The following is a 20171-nucleotide window of genomic DNA, read 5'->3' as shown; positions in this document are numbered from 1 at the left end:
TAAGACTGAGCATGTTGTCACATATCTATAGCCTTTTGGATTTCTTCTTTTGAGAATATCCATATTCTTTGCTTATTTTTCCATTGAATTGTTTGTTTTCCCAGTATCATTTAAAAAATAACATTTCAAGTCCCATGTTACATTAAAGAACAGCCACTTCTGACCAGTTAAATACTTTCTTACAGTCATTTTTACATAGTAAAGTCTCATTATTTTGGCATTTAAGGACTTTGGGGACAGCTTGCTCTGCAGATGACCTTTGTACCATCTGTGATCAATTTTAGCAAGATGGGGAAAAAAAATAGCAGTTATATTTTCCAAAGAACAAATTTCCTAAACTCCATAGTAATTCATAAAGTCCTTAATAGCCAAAGAAAAATTAATGATGACATGGATTTCTAGCTTTTTAAAAATTCATAGCTATCTATTCTTTCATGAAGAAAAAATATTTAAGAAATATACTTTTGAGCCCTGGCTGGTTGGCTCAGTGGTAGAGCATCAGCCCGGCATGTGGAAGTCTTGTGTTCAATTTCCAGCCAGGACACACAGGAGAAGCACCTATCTGCTTATCCACCCTTTTTCCTCTCCATTCTCTCTATTTCTCTCTTCCCCTCCCACAGCCAAGGTCCAGTGGAACAATGTTGGCCCAGGCGCTGAGGATGGCTCCGGTTGCAATGGAGCAATGCCCCAGATGGGCCAAGCATTGCCCCCTTGTGGGCTTGCTGGGTGGATCCTGGTCAGGCACATGCAGAAGTCTATCTGTCTGCCTCTCTACTTCTCACTTCAGGAAAAAAAAAAAAAGAAATATACTTGCTGCATTATATATTTTGTATTTGATTATTCTTGATATTTGCTGAAATTTTTTAAAGACACAATCCAAGCAGCTGGCAGACTGGGAAGTATTTTAGTGCCTGGGTTCTTGAGAGAATAGGAAAGTTTAATTCTGCTTTTAACATCTGTAGCTTTCCTCTGTAGCAGCTGAGAAAAATGAATTCAACCAGTATTTATCAAGATACCATTCTGTGCCACTCTATGAATTTAGGATGAAGCATGAGAATAAAATAGGTGAGAGGGCTGCTCTTACGAAGTTCACATTCTAACAGAGAGGGAGGGACAATAAGAAAGTAAAGAAAGGCCCTGGTCAGTTGGCTCAGTGGTAGAGTGCTAGCCCAGCATGTGGAAGTCCAGGGTTTGATTCCTGGTCAGGGCACATAGGAGAAGTGACCATCTGCTTCTCCATTCCTCCTCCTCCTCTTCCTCTCTCTCTCTCTCTTCCCCTCCCTCAGCCATGGCTTGATTGGTTTAAGCACATCAGCCCTGGACACTGAGGATGACTCCTTGGAGCCTCTGCCTTAGGTGCTAAAAATAGCTTTGTTGTGAGCATGACCCCACATGGGCAGAGCATTGGCCCCAGACAAGGGTTGCTGAGTGGATCCCGGTCAGGGAGCATGTGGGAGTCTGTCACTCTATCTCTCCTTCTCTCACTTGGGAGAAAAAAATAAAGAAGAAGATAATTTCAGAAGCTAAAAGGGATATGAAGATAATAAAACAGAGAAGGCCAGAGAGGATAAGGAGTTACTCTCCATCAGGTTTTCAGGGAAGGCTCTCAGAGTAGGTGACATTTTAGCTAAGACTTAAGTGGGAAGAAGAATCATGCCTTTTTTACAAAGTAAGGCAGAGAGAGGGAAGCTATTTACCTGATGTCACCCAGTGAGTAAATGGCAGATTCCCAAGGATTCAAATCCAGATATGACTTAAGAGCCTATGTTCCTGCCCTGGCCGGTTTGCTCAGTGGGTAGACCATCTGCCCGGTGTGTGAAAGTCCCGGGTTCGATTCCTAGCCAGGGCACCCAGGAGAAGTGCCCAACTGCTTCTCACTTGACACTATCTTTTTTTTTATTATTCATTTTAGAGAGGAGAGGGAGAGAGAGAGAGAGAGAGAGAAAGGGGGGAGGAGCAGGAAGCATCAACTCCCATATGTGCCTTGACCAGGCAAGCCCAGGTTTTCGAACCGGCAACCTCAGCATTTCCAGGTCGACGCTTTATCCACTGCGCCACCACAGGTCAGGCCCCATATGCTTCTCTACTCTTTCCCCCCCTTCTTTCTCTTTCTCTTTCTCTTTCCCTCGAGCAGCCAAGGCTCCATTGGAGCAAAGTTGGACCAGGCGCTGAGGTTGGCTCCATGGCCTCTACCTCAGGTGCTAGAATGTCTCTGGTTGCAGCAGAGTGATGCCCCAGAGAGGCCGAGCATTGCCCCCTGGTGGGCATGCCACGTGGATCCTGATCAGGCACATGCGGGAGTCTGTCTGTCTGCCTCCTCCCCTCCCCCAGCTTCTCACTTAGGAAAAAAAAAAAGCCTATGTTCCAAACTCTTTCAATTTGAAAATTCTTACCTCTTGTGGGTACAGCCTGTGCCCTGTGATTATCTTGTTCATATTGCACCCCCAAAGAGAACCCTCCATGGGCCAGCTCTGTGGTGGGTGCTGAGGAGGCCTGGATGAATACAACACCATCCCTCAAGTTGTACTCAGCCCTCCCAGGTCGGTTCAAGAGCTTCCAATAGAGAGAAAGCCTACATGAGTTTTGAAGAATGCACTTATGGCCTGGAAATGGAGAGGAATATTCAAACAGAGGAACAGCCCTGGGGAATGAGAATGAGGAAGATGATGTGCACAGGGGGTTACTGACGTTTTAGTATTACCAAGCCTGGAGTGCGGGGTAGGCTGGTGGGGAAAGCGTGGCAATTCACAAGAGACCTTGAATGTGTTGCTAAGGAGCCTTGATTTTATCTCTAGGTGGCAAGGTGTCATGAGAGGATTTAGCCAGGGAGCATCCAGGTCATAGCTGTACTCTAGAAAAATTTCTCTGACAGGATTAGGGGTAAGACCTAGAGGCAGAAAAAACAATTTGGAGCTTTTGAATGCTTCTCCTAAGAAATATTGAGAACATGAAGACTGTAGATGAGGTAGGAAAGAAGCAACAGACTAGAGAAATGTTTATGAGGAAGTATAAGCTGCATCTGGTGATATACTGAACGGGGGGGCTGAGAAGAGGAAGGCGCTGGGTGAACGCAGAGTTCTGACATGGCTTCTGATCCTGACACTTACTTCCCGTGTGTTGCTCACCCCACCCAGCCCTGTTTCATATGCAGGAGGCAGTGAGAAAAAGCCTATTGAATAGATAGATGAATGTGGTCACTGGAGAAGAAATAATCAGAAAAGATTTATAGGAAAAGCAGAAGAAAATAGGCTCTTGAAAGGGCATGAGAAAGGATGAACCCAGATATAGAAAAGGAGACTAAAGACTGATTTTTTGAGAGAGGTGTGGGGAGTTCAGTCAAAGATGTTTTGGAGCCCAAGAGAGAACCAATCAGAGAAGCATTTTGGGAAGGTGCATCTGATGGTGTAACAGAGCCGAGGCAGGGAGGAACAGAAGGCAAGGGAAATAGCTGGAAAGTTTTTGCAGTAACTTGCCTAAGAAATGGTGAGGATCAAATGACCCTAGTGCCACAGGGAGGAAGAATACAAGATGGACAAAAGGACACACATGTAGGATGTTGTAGCCAACTGATGGAGCAGGAGAGAAGTCAGGAATCATAGCTGTGGCTTGGGTTCCAGGGGTTGGAGTCTTGGTGATTGGTAGAGTAGAGATGTGTTTGTATAAAGAGTAAAGCCGGAGGGGTGGGAAGGACTGGGCAGGGAAAGAAAGAGAAGCGTTGCCTTTGGGCAAATGGAATTTAAATTGTGTCTAGGCTTCCAGATAGAGATGTCCATGGGTGTCTGGGAATCTAGGAAAACAATGTCACTCTCAGTGTCCAGACCAACCCTACTGTGTATGTCCACAGGTGTTCTGACTTGCCTTCTGTTAACATGGAGGAATAACCCATGCTCCTACCGAAAGCCAAGAGCTACCTCCACTTGGGCTTGGAGCCCGTTCTCTCTCACCTCCTCAAGAATGCTGCTCGTGCTATTGTCTCCACTTAACACCCCCCTCCCCTGTCTCCAAATTCTCCTTTTCTACTAGATCATTTCCAACAGCACACAAGCCTATCTCCTGTCTTATAACAAACAAACAAACAAACAAACAAACAAACAAACAAACCCTTGTTTGACTTCATGCTTCTCTCTAGATTCTTTGAACCTATGTGGAGCAAAACTCTTTGGAAGAGTTGTCCAAACTCACTGTCTTTGCTCCTTCACTTCCAATTTTCTCCTCAACTGTAGCCAATCTGGTTTTCATTATCAACCTCCTCCACTAACACTGCTTTTTTCAAGATTTCTAACAACCTCCATGTTACCAAGTTGTTGGGCAAACCAAGGTGTTCCAAGTGCAAAACAAGTGAGTTAGGTTTGCTCACTGGTATTTTGCATTGGCGCGGGGCAGCACCCTGTGTGTATAGTCTATGGAAGGCTGCAGGTGCTTGCCCTCAGGGTGGCAGATTGCAAATTGCAGACTGCCTCTGCTTTGGGGAGAGCTGCATGTTTGCTGTTGTTGCCCAGAAAAGGGGTATTTCCACCTGGCCTGTTTGGCTGGGGAGTGCTGAGGCTGGTGGGGGCTGGGAGTCTGGTGAGACCGGAGGAGGTTGGGGCTCGGGAGCCCTGAGAGAGGGAAAAGCGGTTTTCCCTGCCTGTTTGCTCATCCACCATTACCAGACTTGAATAAACAGAATGGCCCGCCATTTTCTGGTTCCACAGTTCCTTTACCGTCTGCCCAAAGCCAATAGGAACCTGCAAGGCCACAGTGGTGACCACTGGCCCTACACAAGTCCAGTTGCCAGCACTCACTCAGACACCATTGATCATTCCCTCCTTCTGAAAATGCTTCCTTTTCACGGGTTTCAGACATACTTCTCTTCTCCTCCTGCCTCAATGACTGCTCCTTTTAAAATTTCCATGCTGGTTCTTCTCTACTTTTTGATCTTTCAATATCAGGTCTTCCAGGGCTTAGTCCTCTATCCCCCTCCTCTCTCGTCACTCTTCCCTAGGTGGCCTGATCCAGTACATAGCTTTAAATACTACCACATACTGGTGACTGCAGAACTGCCCTCTGACCTCTCTTGGAGTGATGGATTTCTCTATTCTAGAGGTGTTGAACACACATACACATAGTACAATATTTTTAAATTTATGAATGTTTCCTTATTTAAAAATTACACTGTACTATTGATCAATACAGTCTATCCATTATAAAGACAGAAGTATGAGACACACATTAAATAAACAAAAATGATCAGTATCTGTCTCTAGTTCCTTAAGGTACCATATTCACAATTTGGCAAGGTTCATTGTTAACAGGAGTGGTCATAACTCCATTTTTCCCACAGTCTTTTTGTTAATCGCTAGTATTTTGGCTCTACTGTTGTTAGATCTGATTAAATCATTACCATTTTTATCTCATGATGTGTTTTGACAAAGAGCGAGTACTATGGGCACAACCCGTGCCAGCCCTGGCACCTCCCTGTGCTTACATCATTGTGCCAGCTGTGCTTACATCATTGGCTCTACCTTTGTTGCAGTTTCCACAGGATTCATTCAAAGTGCTTCCAATGTTGTGACACTTTGGTTGAAACTAGATAGAAATTAGGAAATCTATTCTATCAGACACAGTTAAACTGTAGTTTTTCTCAATATGTTGAAAAGAAGTGACTCAGTACCTCCCACCCCCAGAGTGCGGAATGCCCGCTTTGTTCTGAAAAGGCTGTGTCTCCACATGTGTCTGTGAGTCACGGAGTTGTGTACTGGCTGAGGGGCCGATCTGATGCCATTTACTCAACCAGTGAACCTTTCTTTTTAAATACTTTTGAGGTAAAAATTAATTTACATAGATGTGAAAAGGTTTTGCCCATACTCAGTAGATCATCTTGTAAACCCCTGAGCTTTAATATTCTACCTTGAAGATCAGCAATACAAACAATGCCTTTTTAAGATCAAAGTTGCATGGTGAACAAACAGCTCAAGCTCCCTGTATCTAAACAAAATATTTTACCCCTTCCTCTCTAAATAAAACCTGCTTCTCCCTTCTCTCATAAGTGGCACTTCTGTCTACCCAGTTGCTCAAGTTGGACACCTCTGTGCCTTCTTGACCCCTCATCTTGTTATGCTCCCCATCCAATCCATCAGCAAATCCTGCCAGCTCTGCCTTCCGATGAGATCCCAAATTGGACTATTTTTCTCTTCCTCTGTGATTACCACTCTGCTCCAAAGCACTGTCTCTCCTGTCCAGTCTGCTGTGATAGACTCTGAATTATTCTCCTTACCCTTGCCTGCCTTTAGTGTGTTTGCCAAGCAGTAGCCAGAATATCTTTTAAAAACATGTCACTCCCCCATCCAAATCTTCAACACATGTAGAGTAAGATCTAATTTCCTTATCATGATTTTTGAGAACCTATGAGATACAGCCCTTGCTTGCTTTTTAAAATTCATCTCCTGTCATCACCCTGCCCCTTTCACTGCATTACTGCTGACTGGCCTTTTTGCTCTCAGGCCATGCCTTTGCGGCTCTATTTCCTCTGATCGCTGCTCAGAGAGGCCTTTCCTGGCTATTCTTTCAAGATGGCAAACACACAGACATCACCGCCACTACTTCGTGTCTTCCCCTCCTCCCCTGTGGTTTTCTCCGTCACACTTACTGCTGGTTAGCATTCTACTATGTACCCATTTGCTTGCTCGTTTATTGTCTGTATTCTTCACTTGAATGAGAGCCCTGTTAGGGCAGGGCCATGCCTATCTTCTCTGCTGTGTCTCCAGCTCCCAGAACAGTGCCCGGCTCAGAGTCTTTGCTCAGTGAGTATTTAATTGAATGAAAGAGGAAATGACTCTTTGGAGTGGCAGCAAATGAAATCCCATGGATAGTTGCCAACATGAAAAGAAAAGAGGGCAAAGGGCAAATCTTTGGGGAAATACTTAAATTGAAGGCAAAAGAGGCACTCCAGAGGCAGTGAAACCTCAGCCCTTGTTAGCCAGGCATGAAGAGAACATAGCAAGCGTGGGGAACCAGCAAGGAAGGCGGCAAGCTGAGCCCGTCTCTCTGCCCCAACTTGAAGACTGTTTTCAAATTGTAAACCTGAGCACACACCCAAAGCCCGGACAGACATGACGAGTCAACCTCTCAGCTCCTGTTATCCTGCAAATCTTACTTAAAGGTGGTTCTGAACTAGGATCCTGAGGCCACAGCACTGCTTAGAGCTCTCTCTGCCCTGAGCTGTGACAAAGCATGGCTCCAGGACACCCTGGAAACCCCTGTGGGCTGCTTGTAGCTTTACTTCAGAAGTCAAGGCCTGATTCTTAAGAAAATAGTCAGATGCTAGAGAGTGACCTCTTTTATTAGGCTCACCATCTTAGCTGCAGAGGCACCATAGTGTTTGTCCACAGGCCGAAATACTCAAAGGCGGTAGTGATGAAAAGAGGGCAAGCCTTCAGGTCTCTTTGTCGCCATTAACCCTGGTCCCTCTGGTCTCTCACTTTTGCATCAGAAAAGCTTTCTTGTATTATTTTTTTAAAGAGAGGGAGAAGACAGCTGTGCAGGATTTGAGAATGGGATTTTAATGGTCACTGAAGACACACAAAAGCTTTGCTCTGATCACGAAGTGTTCTGGGAGCAATTGACTCCTTTGTCTGCAGCCACAAAACAAGCTGGCTGCCGGAGGAGAAAGGAGCTGACCGGAACGTGAGCGAGGTCTCTCCAGGCCAGATCTCCAGCATGTTTGCCCAGAGCCGTTTGCAGGTGGCTCTTCATGACATTTCAGAATCACTTTTCAGTGTTTGGCAGTGTTTACCTTGTAAAAATAAATTAATTAATGTGGAAGGTGCTTGGCATGAATGATGTCCATAGGTCTTTCTCTCTGGAAGGAAAATGGAAACTGGGAGTGACCGTGCGAGTTTGCTTTTGTGAAGCAGGTCTCTCACTGGAAGAGGAAAGAGCTGGCAGCCCCTTTTCCACAGGGCAGGCCAACGGGGCATTCCTCAGCCCTTCGCTCAGTTGAGAAATTGCAATAGATCTGGGATATTGTGAGGCTTCTCCAAATGTAATCTTGAAAAGTCTTTGAGGTGGGTGGTTGTTAAATAATTCTAAGGAATACTGGACACCCAGAGCAGCAGGAGCCCAACTAGTTCCTTTTTTCAGTGAGAAACAGGGTCATTGTTTTCTGCCAGAAGAACTGGGATGGAACAGGCCACGCTGATCTGACTCTTATGTTATAATTAACGGGGCTGTTGCAGTTGTTGCGGTAAGATGGGCGCCTTCCCTTTGGGTGCATGAGTGTTTTGAAAACAACTCCCACAAATGGAAAAGGCTTGGGCTAAAGGGGTTCCAGGCGCCTAGGCCTTTGCTTTACTTTCTGCTAGTTTTCATGACAGTTGGCTTGTTAGAGGTGTGAAGGGGATTACTCTCTCATTTACTGGCCTGTTGGAGGCATTAGAGTCATCAGGTGGGACACCAGATAGAAAGTTGTGAATTCTTAGTACATAATTCAGCCCAGCTTTTCAGGGGAGATGAGTGGAAACCAGAGTAATTATGGGAACCATTATCCAGTAGGATTGCATTTAGAGAATAACTCTGGAATTATAGGTTTTGTTTGCCACAGATCTATGCATCATACCATTATAATGTTGTTTGCCAAGAGAGCAAGTGTTTGGTTCACCTTTAATTTTTTTTAATCCAAAAATTAAATAAAAATGATATGTGAATATTATAAAAGAAAACCTAGACAATATAAAAAAGTATTAAAACTTAGACTTGGCCCTGGCCGGTTGGCTCAGCGGTAGAGCATTGGCCTGGCATGCGGGGGACCCGGGTTCGATTCCCAGCCAGGGCACATAGGAGAAGCGCTCATTTGCTTCTCCACCCCCCCTTCCTCTCTGTCTCTCTCTTCCCCTCCCGCAGCCAAGGCTCCATTGGAGCAAAAGATGGCCCGGGCGCTGGGGACGGCTCCTTGGCCTCTGCCCCAGGCGCTAGAGTGGGGGCAGAGCATCACCCCCTGGTGGGCAGAGCATCACGCCTGGTGGGCGTGCTGGGTGGGTCCCGGTCAGGCGCATGCGGGAGTCTGTCTGACTGTCTTTCCCTGTTTCCAGCTTCAGAAAAATACAAAAAAAAAAAATTATAATAATAAATAAATAAATAAATAAAACTTAGACTTTAGAATAGACCTTATATATTGATTGAATTTAATTTTAGGAATAATATTTTAAATGTGGCTTCTTTTGGCTTACTATAATTTTTAAAAAGCCTCATTTTTAAGAATTATGGAGTGAATAATGAAAAGACATTTTTATTACCAGTAATAAAGAACTTTGTCATGTTTAACTCTAAAAGTATATGTGCAGATTGCATTTGTGAGACAGAATAAAAACAGATATTCCCCCTTATAGACATTCAAGAGGTATAATAGCTAATATTATCATGTGATGTTTTTTGTTTTCTATTTCTTGTATCTTAAGTATAAAAGAGAATGTGTTTGCTCCAGTTAAATTTCCCTAATGTCCCATAGAGAATCCTTGGCAAAGTTTTGAATCATTATTCAGTCTGCATTTTTGTTAAATGACCCTTTTCTCCATTAAACTCAAAACTCTTGGTCTCACCATAGGTATATTTCATAGCCTAGTTGTGGGAACTTGGCCAAATTATTTAAGTTCCCTACATCTCTGTTTCTGAAACATGGAACCAATAATAGCACCTAACTCCTTATGGTTGTTCTTAGGAATAAATGCGATAATGTATGAAAAGCTTTTAGCATGGTTTCTAGTAGATTTTAAGTATTGAACAAATCTTAGCCATTAGAAAGGTTGTTTTGATGGTTCTGATGATGCTTGAATATTATACTAGAGGACTCAATTTAGTGTATTTTTAAATTGAATTTTATTGGAATGACACTGGTTAATGTAATGGTACAGTCTCAGGTGCCCAACTCTATAACACATCTCTGTACACTGTAAAGTGTGTTCATCTCCCCAAGTCAACTCTTCATCCATCGCCGTTTATTCCCCCAAGCCCTCCTCTACTTCCCTCCACCTCTGGCAACCACCACACTGTTGTCCCTGTCTGTGCATCCAATTCAGTGTATTTACTTTATATTCATATCCTAATATAAGATAGAAATCCATGTTTAACAATACCAAAAATATAGTTAGAAGCATAGTTTATTCTTTTTTTTTTTTTTTCTTTTCTCAAGCTGGAAACGGGGAGAGACAGTCAGACAGACTCCCGCATGCTCCCGACCAGGATCCTCCCGGCACGCCCACCAGGGGTGATGCTTTGCCCACGAGGGGGCGACGCTCTGCCCCTCCGGGGCATCGCTCTGCCGAGACCAGAGCCACTCTAGCGCCTGGGGCAGAGGCCAAGGAGCCATCCCCAGCGCCCTGGCCATCTTTGCTCCAATGGAGCCTTGGCTGCGGGAGGGGAAGAGAGAGACAGAGAGGAAGGAGTGGAGAAGCAAATGGGCACTTCTCCTATGTGCCCTGGCAGAGAATCGAACCGGGGTCCCCCGCACGCCAGGCCGACGCTCTACCGCTGAGCCAATCTGCCAGGGCTCCTTGTAGTTTATTCTTCCAGGAGATATTGACAAGGGTTTGCTCTTTGTAACATATTAATTTTATTATGAATATGAGTGTGCTATTTTGAAGAGTCATCTGTAAGACCCTTGAGAACACTCTCCCCACAGCCACCAGAGAGTGAGCTTTCATAACACAGCTCTGGTCGTATTTCTCTCCTTTCAATTGTTCCTTTACCTGAAGAATAAAATCCAAATGCCAGGCATTCAAAAAACGTTTTTAATCTATTCCCAATCTTCCTTTTTCTCTCTCCTCTCTTATGTCATTCATGAATCTTTACAACCTGCCCCTTTTCCTACCTGGAGAGATCCTACTCATCCTTCAAGGCCCAACACAAATGTGGCCTCCTCTTGGAAGCCTCCTAGGATGCCACCAGCCAGAATTAAAAGCCCCCTCTTCTCTGTTCTCCCATTACTATTCAACAAACAATTTTCAACTTTATCATCCTCCTGGGCAGCCCAGTGAAGTAGGGAGGAGATTCGTCAGGTGCTAGTGCTCAAAAATAATTTTGACCACCCTGATGCCTGCCCCAGAGCTCAGGATCTAGGGAGAAAATACTTGCGAATTCCTCCAACAATAGGTTACAGGAATCATGACAGAGGGGGTATGCACGGAGAACCCGGAGGCACTGCACGTTCTGTAGTCAGGGCCTTGGTATGGGGGAGTTTGTGGTTCACGCCATCTGTTTTCCTTCATCTCTAGTGTTCACATTGTCCTTCCTTGGCCCTTCACTCTGTCCCCCCACTGACCAGATTGTTTTCCCCTTTGGCTAGTCAGTTGCAGGGCTGGGACATATTATGATGGATCACAAGAACGCTGCATTTTATGTCCAAATGGAACCTTCCAAAATGAGGAAGGACAGATCACATGTGAACCATGCCCAAGACCAGAAAACCCTGGGGCCCTGAAGACTCCAGAAACATGGAATGTGTCTGAATGTGGAGGTGAGGATCTGCCTGCCCCTTCTACCTCTTGCGGTCTCCAGTACCAGTTTAGACAGAAGGCGTGAGTGCACTGCAGGAGAGATGGTGCACACCGCGCCTTGGACTTCCCATGAGGAGGGGCCATACTGGGTTCCTCCTTGGCTTTCCGGTGCCCAGCTCAGTGTGATCCACACTGGGAGGTGCTTACTCGGATAAATAAATGGAGATCTGATAGAATACTTTGGCAAAAGAAAAAAAAAAAGAAAGAAAAGGTGTAAATGTTGCAATCTCATGCTTTATTCACTGTAAATAAATATACCCTGAGACCTCAGTGATCTCCCAGTGCATGGGGACTATTGAAAGTGTTAAAATAGAGAAAGTAGGTCTGATTATTTTTCCAGCTTTGGTCTCAAATTCATAGTGTATTGATTTTTAAAAAGTATCCATCTGGTTATTTTGTTAAAAACTCTGTAAAGAGTTTTTAATCTTCTCTTATAAAATGTTTCCTGGAGCCAAGCTCACTATGGTTCAGTAGGCTCCTTTCCTATTTATTTTATTAGTAAATGTCTTCGCTGGTATTAAATGGTAGAAAGACCAGCTGTATTGACACTGTGGGCTCAAATGGAAGGTGTGATTTGGAGGTGATGTCTGCGGAAGGATGCTCAGGACCCCTGGAAGCCCCTGCCTCTCCTTCCGGTGACTCCTAGACAAGCTTTAGTTCCCACCTGAATGACTCCAAACTCAACTGCAGCACTTCTTCTGGTTTAAAAATCAGGTCTTTGGGTTGAGTGTGACTCCTACCATGTCTTTGGCCTGTTATGAAACCCTAGCACTAATTTCAAAATGAATAAGGAGTCACTTTAGGGCACCTGTTCACATCTGTATGTGACCTTTTTAAGATATATTTATAGTAAGAAGAATATTAGTAGTAGTAGCAATAATAATAATAATAATAATAATCACTAATGTTTATTGAATATTTACCTATGCCAGGCATCATGCTAAGTGTATTACATGAATCTTCCATATGGTTGTATCATTATAAAAACTTTATGAGGTTAAAGTGATTCATTCAAGGTCAAACAGACAAGGAGTAGAGGATTTGAAATCAGATGACAGTTCTGACTCTAGATCTCCCTTTGGGGGTGTGTTCGTTAAATGCCATTATAGCTATAACTTATGGGTAGAAAGAAGACCATGAAAATTAATGGAGGAGGGATAATAATTAGGAATACAAGAGATGACAGGTGTGTTTTTTTTTTATAGCATCTTGCCAATGAAAAACTACTTCCTAAGGAACATGTACTTTTAGAAATCCTTTTGTTTATGGCTGTGCTTCTTTTCATAAACTTTAAAAAAAAAACCAATATATATATAGTAAGGCACTTAAAGTAATGGCCACTGGGTCCCTCTGTCAATGTAGACTAGGTTGCTTGGTTTACTAGACTAATTGAGGGAGGCCAGGACACACCTAAGGGTAAGGAGATGTAATTTCTATATAGAATTAGTAAAACTATTGCTAGTTTGTAATCAGCTGGGTGAGGGTGTACTTCTGGCTCGAATAACCAAATTGATTTGCAAACCCTCTGGGTGCTCCTTCATGTAGTCCTCAGCCAGGAGCACACCCAGGCTGGCTCCATACTTTGGAAGCAGTTGACGCATGGCCCTGTGGTCTCCATCTTTGCGCCGTGCTGCGTAGCTCTGTGTGTAAACATCAGGCACTCACAAGCTACCTGCTGAGTTCAGCAGCAGGGCTGGACGGGGCTCTGTCACTGGGGTGGGAGCTGAGGTCAGTACAGGGTGACGGGCCTGCTCAAAGTCTGATCTCATCTGCAGAGAGGTGGGAAAGGGTCTGCCCTAGGGGCCTTGCTCACGTTAGGCTCATTGGTCCCTCAGGTCTGTGCCAACCTGGTGAACATTCTGCGGATGGCTTTGCACCCTGCCAGCTCTGCGCCCTGGGCACATTCCAGCCTGAAGCCGGCCGTACTTCCTGCTTCTCCTGTGGAGGGGGCCTCTTCACCAAACACCTGGGCGCCACTTCCTTCCAGGACTGTGAAACCAGAGGTGAGGACCTATCAGCTTGCCTTTTCCAGAACTGAATTTCTCTTTTGAGAACCATGGGCGTCTGACAAGGCCCCAATCCAGCCCTGCCCAGAGGTACCCTGAATGGTGCCACAGTGGTCGGAGGTCAGGTCCTGCTCCATCCAGCCCTGCAGGATGTGCAAGGAGCATGGAAACCCCTGGACACGGTCTCCCCCCAGCCACCTGGGCCCCTTCAGACTGGGCTGCCTGCAGAGACAACCGGGGAGAGACGAGCAGGTGTACACAGGTTCCTCAGCTCCTTCCTCCCGGCCTCCCAACCTCTCAGTACCCTTACCTAGAACTCCAAGCCCCTCCCCTCCCCCACCCCGACCCAGGGCCCTGCTCCTGCTGCTCTTGCGGAGCCCGACTCCCAGGGTCAGGCCTGCACCTCAGCACTCACACGTGGGCTCTGTGGGAAGCAAGACTTGCCTGGTGACTATTTATGCTTGACTCTGCAGGGACCATAAACTTTGAAGATACACCCATACTTTGTTCCCTTTGCATTTTTCTCAGCGACATGAGTCACAAGCCGGCTATATAGGGAATTAAGTGTTGATTAGTCCCAGATTAGTAAGAAAGCAGTACTTCCTTTGGGATAAATATTTATTACACTAACTGTGAAACCTTTTATGTTGCACTGGATGAAAATAGTCTTTTTTTTCTTCATTCTCTTCACCCTCCCTGCCCCCACAGTTCAGTGCTCGCCTGGACATTTCTACAACACCACCACCCACCGGTGTCTTCGTTGCCCAGCAGGGACATATCAGCCTGAATTTGGAAAAAATAATTGTGTTTCTTGCCCAGGAAATACTATGACTGACTTTGATGGCTCCACAAACATAACCCAATGTAAAAGTAGGTCTCTCTCTATGGCTTTTCTTTCTTTTTCCTTTTTTTGAAGTGAGAGGAGGGGAGATAGAGAGATGACTCCCATATGCACCCCGACAGCAACCCCTGTCTGGGGCTTGTGCTCTAATCTACCGAGCTATCCTCAGTGCCTAGGGCCAAGGTTTGGAGCAGCCAAGCCACTGGCTCTGGGAGAGCAAGAGAGAGAGAAGGGGGGAGAGGGAGAAGGAGAGGGCGAGAAGTTGATGATCACTTCTCAGGTGTGCCCTGATTGGGGATCGAAGCTGGGACTTCTGCATGCTGGGCCAACACTCTACCCACTGAGCCAACCAGCCAGGGCCTCTATGGCTTTTCAGTCCTGACTACAAGGGAAAGTGCTTGGGTCTATCTGGGGCTGTGTCTGTTTGTGTGTGTGTCTGTGTGCACACATGTGTGTGGTCCCAGGTTCATTCAGAACCATGTGGACACTGTTAGCCCAGCTCATGGCTCTGCAGAGCAGTATGGAAGGAGAGCAGGGCTTGACCCTCAGCCAGTCACCTCTGTTGATCCCAGCAACTTCTCCAGGCACATTCACAGGCCGTACCTGCTGTAATTTCAGTTCAGCCCTGCTCAGCCAGCATGGTTTTGAGGACTTCTGCATGCCAGGCGCTTCAAGCAGAACAAGCTCCTGTCCCTGTGGGCAGAACAGGCTATGGGATTGCAGAGGATGGAGCAATGCATTCTGTCTGGAGGGTGGATTTGGGAGGGCATGAGGTTTGATGGGGAGGGTCAGGGGAGAGGCGGTGAAAGAGCCTTATGCCCAAGAGTGGCTGGGAGGAGCACAGCCTCAGAAGAGACCCCTGACTCTGATTAGGGGAATATGCTGCATGGAGTCTGAGGTGGACCAGGAAGGGGAACCTTGAGCACCACACTAAGGAGTTTCATTTGTATTTTATGGAAATGAGGAAGCCAACCATTCAGTGACTTGTTGGGTGGTTGGTTGATTGGTTGGTTGGTTGGATTTTAACCATTATTAAAATTCTCTAGTAAAGTATATCTCAGCTGATTCAGTATTATTAAGACAGCAATGTTGGGGAGCAAGAAAGTTTCCCCAAACTGGAGGAGTTTGGGATTGAAGGAGACAGTGAATCATTTGAATTTTGATTGAAGGTTATCTAGTTTTCCCTCTATTTTAATGAAGTCCTTTTAACAATATCCTCCCAAGCAGCCCTCTACTCTCCTCTTGAATACCAGCTGTGGCAGGAAGCTTACTACCTACCTATCATGATATTCTGAACTGCTGGTAGATTAGACTTGGGGATGTTGACAGTGTTACGAGATTCTTCCCCACACCGAGATGCACTGTTTCCTTGTCCTCCACGCCCTGCTCCTTGGTTGGTCCTGAGGAGCCCCACGGCAAGCTCCTCGGGCAGCCCTGCAGGCTTGAAGGCAGTTTCCTTGACTCCATATCTCTCTGGTCCCCCTCTTCTCTTCTAAGATGGAAAGCCTGTTGTTGCTGTTTTCTACTAGAAATCATGGATTTGAATTACAATCAGAGAGGAGAAAGGCTAACTCCTTCGATATCCTTTTTTGTACAGGCTCACCTGATAGTTTTAAACAATAAGGACCTTGAGAGCAAGGACTGTGTCTTTCTCATTTCTGAACCTCCAGAGTTGTAACAGCATTTGTCAGCTGAGGGGAGATTCAGTGGATGAAAATGGCTGAGACGGCGTGTGTGTGTGTGTGTGTGTGTGTGTGTACCAAGTGTGTATGCTTCTTACCTTTGATGCCAGAGGGGAGTATCCAACCTGCCCCAAACTCACTGATAGCTAATTGTAGTTCTCTTTTCTGCTTAAAAACAAAACATGGTCTTGACCAGAGAGAAAAGAGAAAGAAAATGGCTGTCATGTCTTCATCAAAGATCTCTAGGAAAGGGTCAGATTCCTCTACTGAGCCGTAAGCTCTGTTCTCCCTATTTTGACAGAACCAGAAATTCTGTGTTATGGTTCCCCCAGCACTTGCACTTGGTAAACAAATATTGAAAAGTGATGTTATCTTTTTGTTTCACACACACCTGCCCCTGACCTTGAGCACTTTCAAGCTAATGGGAACGCAGTGCTGGGGAACTCAGAGGGATGGGCTCTGTGTGGGGAGTTAACAGAGTAGGATTCCCACAGGGGCCCCTGGGTGTTACAGGGCAGACCCATTCCTAGGATGGTGTCATTTCCAGGCCCCCTGCCTGGATGGCAACAGGGAAGCAGTGGTCCTCTTAAGCTGAGCTGCTGGTGGCTGTTACAGCTCGACAGCTGTGCTGTGCCTTCATAATTTGTGACATTTCCTCTTTCAGACAGAAGATGTGGAGGGGAGCTGGGAGATTTCACCGGGTACATTGAATCCCCCAACTACCCCGGCAATTACCCTGCCAACACCGAGTGTACGTGGACCATCAACCCACCCCCCAAGCGCCGCATCTTGATTGTGGTCCCTGAGATCTTCCTGCCCATAGAGGATGACTGTGGAGACTACCTGGTGATGCGGAAGACCTGTGCGTCCTGCCCCTCGGCTCACGTCCCTCCCAAGCCAGTGGGGAAGCCTCGTGGATTGCCCCCAGCTTTAAATGGGAGAGCCAGGCCTAGAACGGCACCTTTGTGTTAGAACAGAGCTGGGACATGAGTTTTAGAGTTTGTCAAGAAACAAAATTTCTTTATTATTATTATTATTTTTTTACAGAGACAGAGAGAGAGTCAGTGAGAGGGATAGATAGGGACAGACAGACAGGAACAGAGAGAAATGAGAAGCATCAATCATTAGTTTTTCGTTGCGACACCTTAGTTGTTCATTGATTGCTTTCTCATATGTGCCTTGACCGCGGGCCTTCAGCAGACAGAGTAATCCCTTGCTCAAGCCAGCGACCTTGGGTGCAAGCTGGTGAGCTTTTTGCTCAAACCAGATGAGCCCGTGCTCAAGCTGGTGACCTCAGGGTCTCAAACCTGGGTCCTCACATCCCAGTCTGATGCTCTATCCACTGCACCACCACCTGGTCAGGTTCCAAGAAACAAAATTTCAACAAAAACCCCACATTGAGGCCTCTTGCTGAACCCCAGAGGTAGTGGGGCTCCTGCAGGTCAGTCTTCCCATCTGTGCTCCCGGGGGCCCTCTTCCACAGGGACACAGAGTCAGTGAGGCTCATGCAGGGCTGGCCCCAGGTGCGTGCCTCACCCTGGGAGGCAACTCATAGCGTGGGGACTGACCCAGGTTAAGGACATGGTCCAGCCAGGAGGAAGCCCCTCTCATCCTGACTCAGGACCCCGTGTTCATAAGGGACACTGCCACTAACATAGCTTAGGGGCAGGGCATTGAGCAGGCTCTGCCGCCGACCGCCTGGATCTGAATCCTGGCTCCCCTCTTAGGAGTTCAGTGGTCTTGGACATATGTCCTGAATCTTCTGTGCCTCGGTTTCCATATCTGTGAAAACATGGATAATAATAATTGCTGCCGCATAGGGATAGCATGAGGAATAAATCAGTTCATATCCATAAAGCAGTTACAAAAATACTAGGGCGTGGAGCCACTTTGTAAGCATTTGCTATTCTTTTTTTCTTTTTCTTTTTTTTTTTTTTTGGAAATGGGGAGAGACAGTCAGACAGACTCCCACATGCGCCCGACTGGGATCCACCCAGCACACCCACCAGGGGCGAGGCTCTGCCCACCAGGGGGTGATGCTCTGCCCCTCTGGGGCGTAGCTCTGTTGCGACCAGAGCCACTCCAGCACCTGGGGCAGTGGCCAAGGAGCCATCCCCAGCGCCCGGGCCATCTTTGCTCCAATGGAGCCTCAGCTGCGGGAGGGGAAGAGAGAGACAGAGAGGAAGGAGAGGGGGAGGGGTGGAGAAGCAGATGGGCGCTTCTCCTGTGTGCCCCGGCCGGGAATCGAACCCAGAACCTCTGCACGCCAGGCCGACGCGCATTTGCTATTCTTATTAGTGGTTACAACGCCTGAAATCAGGTGTGGGTTTGAATCCTGACTTTTCCAAATACTGGTTGTGTGACCCTGGTCAGATAGCGATGGTACCAACTTCCTGTGGTTTTCCGAGGGTCAGTGAGATAAAGTTTATAAAGGACGTGGCCCACACCTGGTCCTTTGGAGCACTCAGTAGATGGTAGTAATAATGACTAGATTACGGCAGGGCAGCTCTGGGATATAAGGGCCCCCACCACCACCCCCACAGTGAGTGCCTGGCCATGGCCTTTCACTTACCCTCCCTTGGGGGCCCAGATGTGTCTACTCAATTTCCAGGTCTTTGGCCCTTATGATAGCTCAGCTGGGCCTGAAAGAGCTCTTGAGCATAACTTGTTTGATGATGTGAGCATTTGAAAAGATAAGTGTTGTCTGCCTGCTCAGTGATGAGTCTTGAACCCCAACTCCCTCCAACTTCCCTTGGCAGCTTCGTCCAACTCGGTGACAACGTATGAAACCTGCCAGACCTATGAACGCCCCATTGCCTTTACCTCCAGATCAAAGAAGCTGTGGATTCAGTTTAAGTCCAACGAAGGGAACAGTGCCAGAGGGTTCCAGGTGCCATACGTGACCTACGATGGTAAGTGCTGTGATGCTCAGGCCGCAGTGCCTGGAGAGAGCTTTTCTGCTCTGAACAGAACCAGCTTCTGGGCCAGCCGGTGGGTTGCTGACAGGCACACATGCTCAGAAAGTCAGGCAGGGTGAGGAGGAAGGGCTTCGCTGACTCATAAGTGCCAAATTTTAAACAAGCAGTTGGAGACACTGAGTACAAGGATGAAAAGATGTTTTAGAAAATAAAATCTCACATACATTTTCCTATGCGGTTCAGGATAGAGAAAACCTAATCCATAAGATTTCTATTCTGTTATAGGGAGAGAGTTATAGATCAGCGTTGTTTTTAAAAGATTACAGAGGCAGGCTGTCTGCTTAGGATAGAAAAGAATAAATACATATCTAAATTTTAGTTTATTCCTCCAGTTCAGTCAAAACTGAGACCAAACCTTCTTTGAAGGTTATATTACCTGTGCTCAGACTTATACTTTTCACTGAATCAAAAATTTGAAATATTTATAAGATAATAACTATTTTATATTAAGCATTTTATGAAGAAATTAGTTTTTTGCATACACATTTATATTACTTACTACTATTTCTCTAGTTTAAATCTAAACATATAATTTGAAATAATAGGATGCAGATTGTAGTGCAGATTTTCTAATTCATTTTAAGTTTCTGGACAAACCATTCTGGATCTCTGCCTTTACCCACCTTTAACAGGGATTATAATACTGTTTTAAACCTAACTCATAGGCATGTAGGCATAAGATTTATGTAACAACATTTTGCTAAAGTTTCTAAACAAACGTAAAGTAAAATATATAACATTGTATCATGCTAACTATCTTCTAGTTGATCTGATTTTTAGAATTCAACAAGAATAAAGATTGCATACTTTCAGCACTGAAAATAAATAAATAAATTTAATAACAGTGAGTATAGCTTAGTGAGCGAGAGCATGAATGTTTGTCAGCCAGTCTGGGTGTGATCTCTTCTGCGACTTTGTGTATGTTACTTACCATCTCTAAGCTTTATTTTCTTTTCTTTTCTTTTTTTTTTTTTTTTTCATTTTTCTGAAGCTGGAAACAGGGAGAGACAGTCAGACAGACTCCCACATGCGCCCGACCGGGATCCACCCGGCACGCCCACCAGGGGGCGACGCTCTGCCCACCAGGGGGCGATGCTCTGCCCATCCTGGGCGTCGCCATATTGCGACCAGAGCCA

The 20171-nt window shown here is 45.9% G+C and overlaps 1 protein-coding gene across 5 annotated transcripts in view; it reads left to right on the top strand.

Annotated features, from left to right (window-relative positions):
• SCUBE2 (signal peptide, CUB domain and EGF like domain containing 2) overlaps positions 1-20171 on the top strand; it is a 78609-nt gene that overhangs the window by 47126 nt on the left and 11312 nt on the right. For 4 of the 5 annotated variants that reach the window (XM_066250918.1, XM_066250916.1, XM_066250914.1 and 1 more), the window contains 5 exons: positions 11318-11488; positions 13364-13531; positions 14243-14404; positions 16722-16919; positions 18817-18969. In XM_066250918.1, the coding sequence (XP_066107015.1) occupies positions 11318-11488; positions 13364-13531; positions 14243-14404; positions 16722-16919; positions 18817-18969 (852 nt within the window). The remainder of the gene's footprint in view (positions 1-11317; positions 11489-13363; positions 13532-14242; positions 14405-16721; positions 16920-18816; positions 18970-20171) is intronic. The other variant, XM_066250917.1, reaches the window with a different exon arrangement.

The sequence above is a fragment of the Saccopteryx bilineata genome, chromosome 1, assembly GCF_036850765.1.
Source record: "Saccopteryx bilineata isolate mSacBil1 chromosome 1, mSacBil1_pri_phased_curated, whole genome shotgun sequence".
NCBI classification, from domain to species: domain Eukaryota; kingdom Metazoa; phylum Chordata; class Mammalia; order Chiroptera; family Emballonuridae; genus Saccopteryx; species Saccopteryx bilineata.
This window is presented reverse-complemented; position numbering and strand designations above follow the sequence as displayed.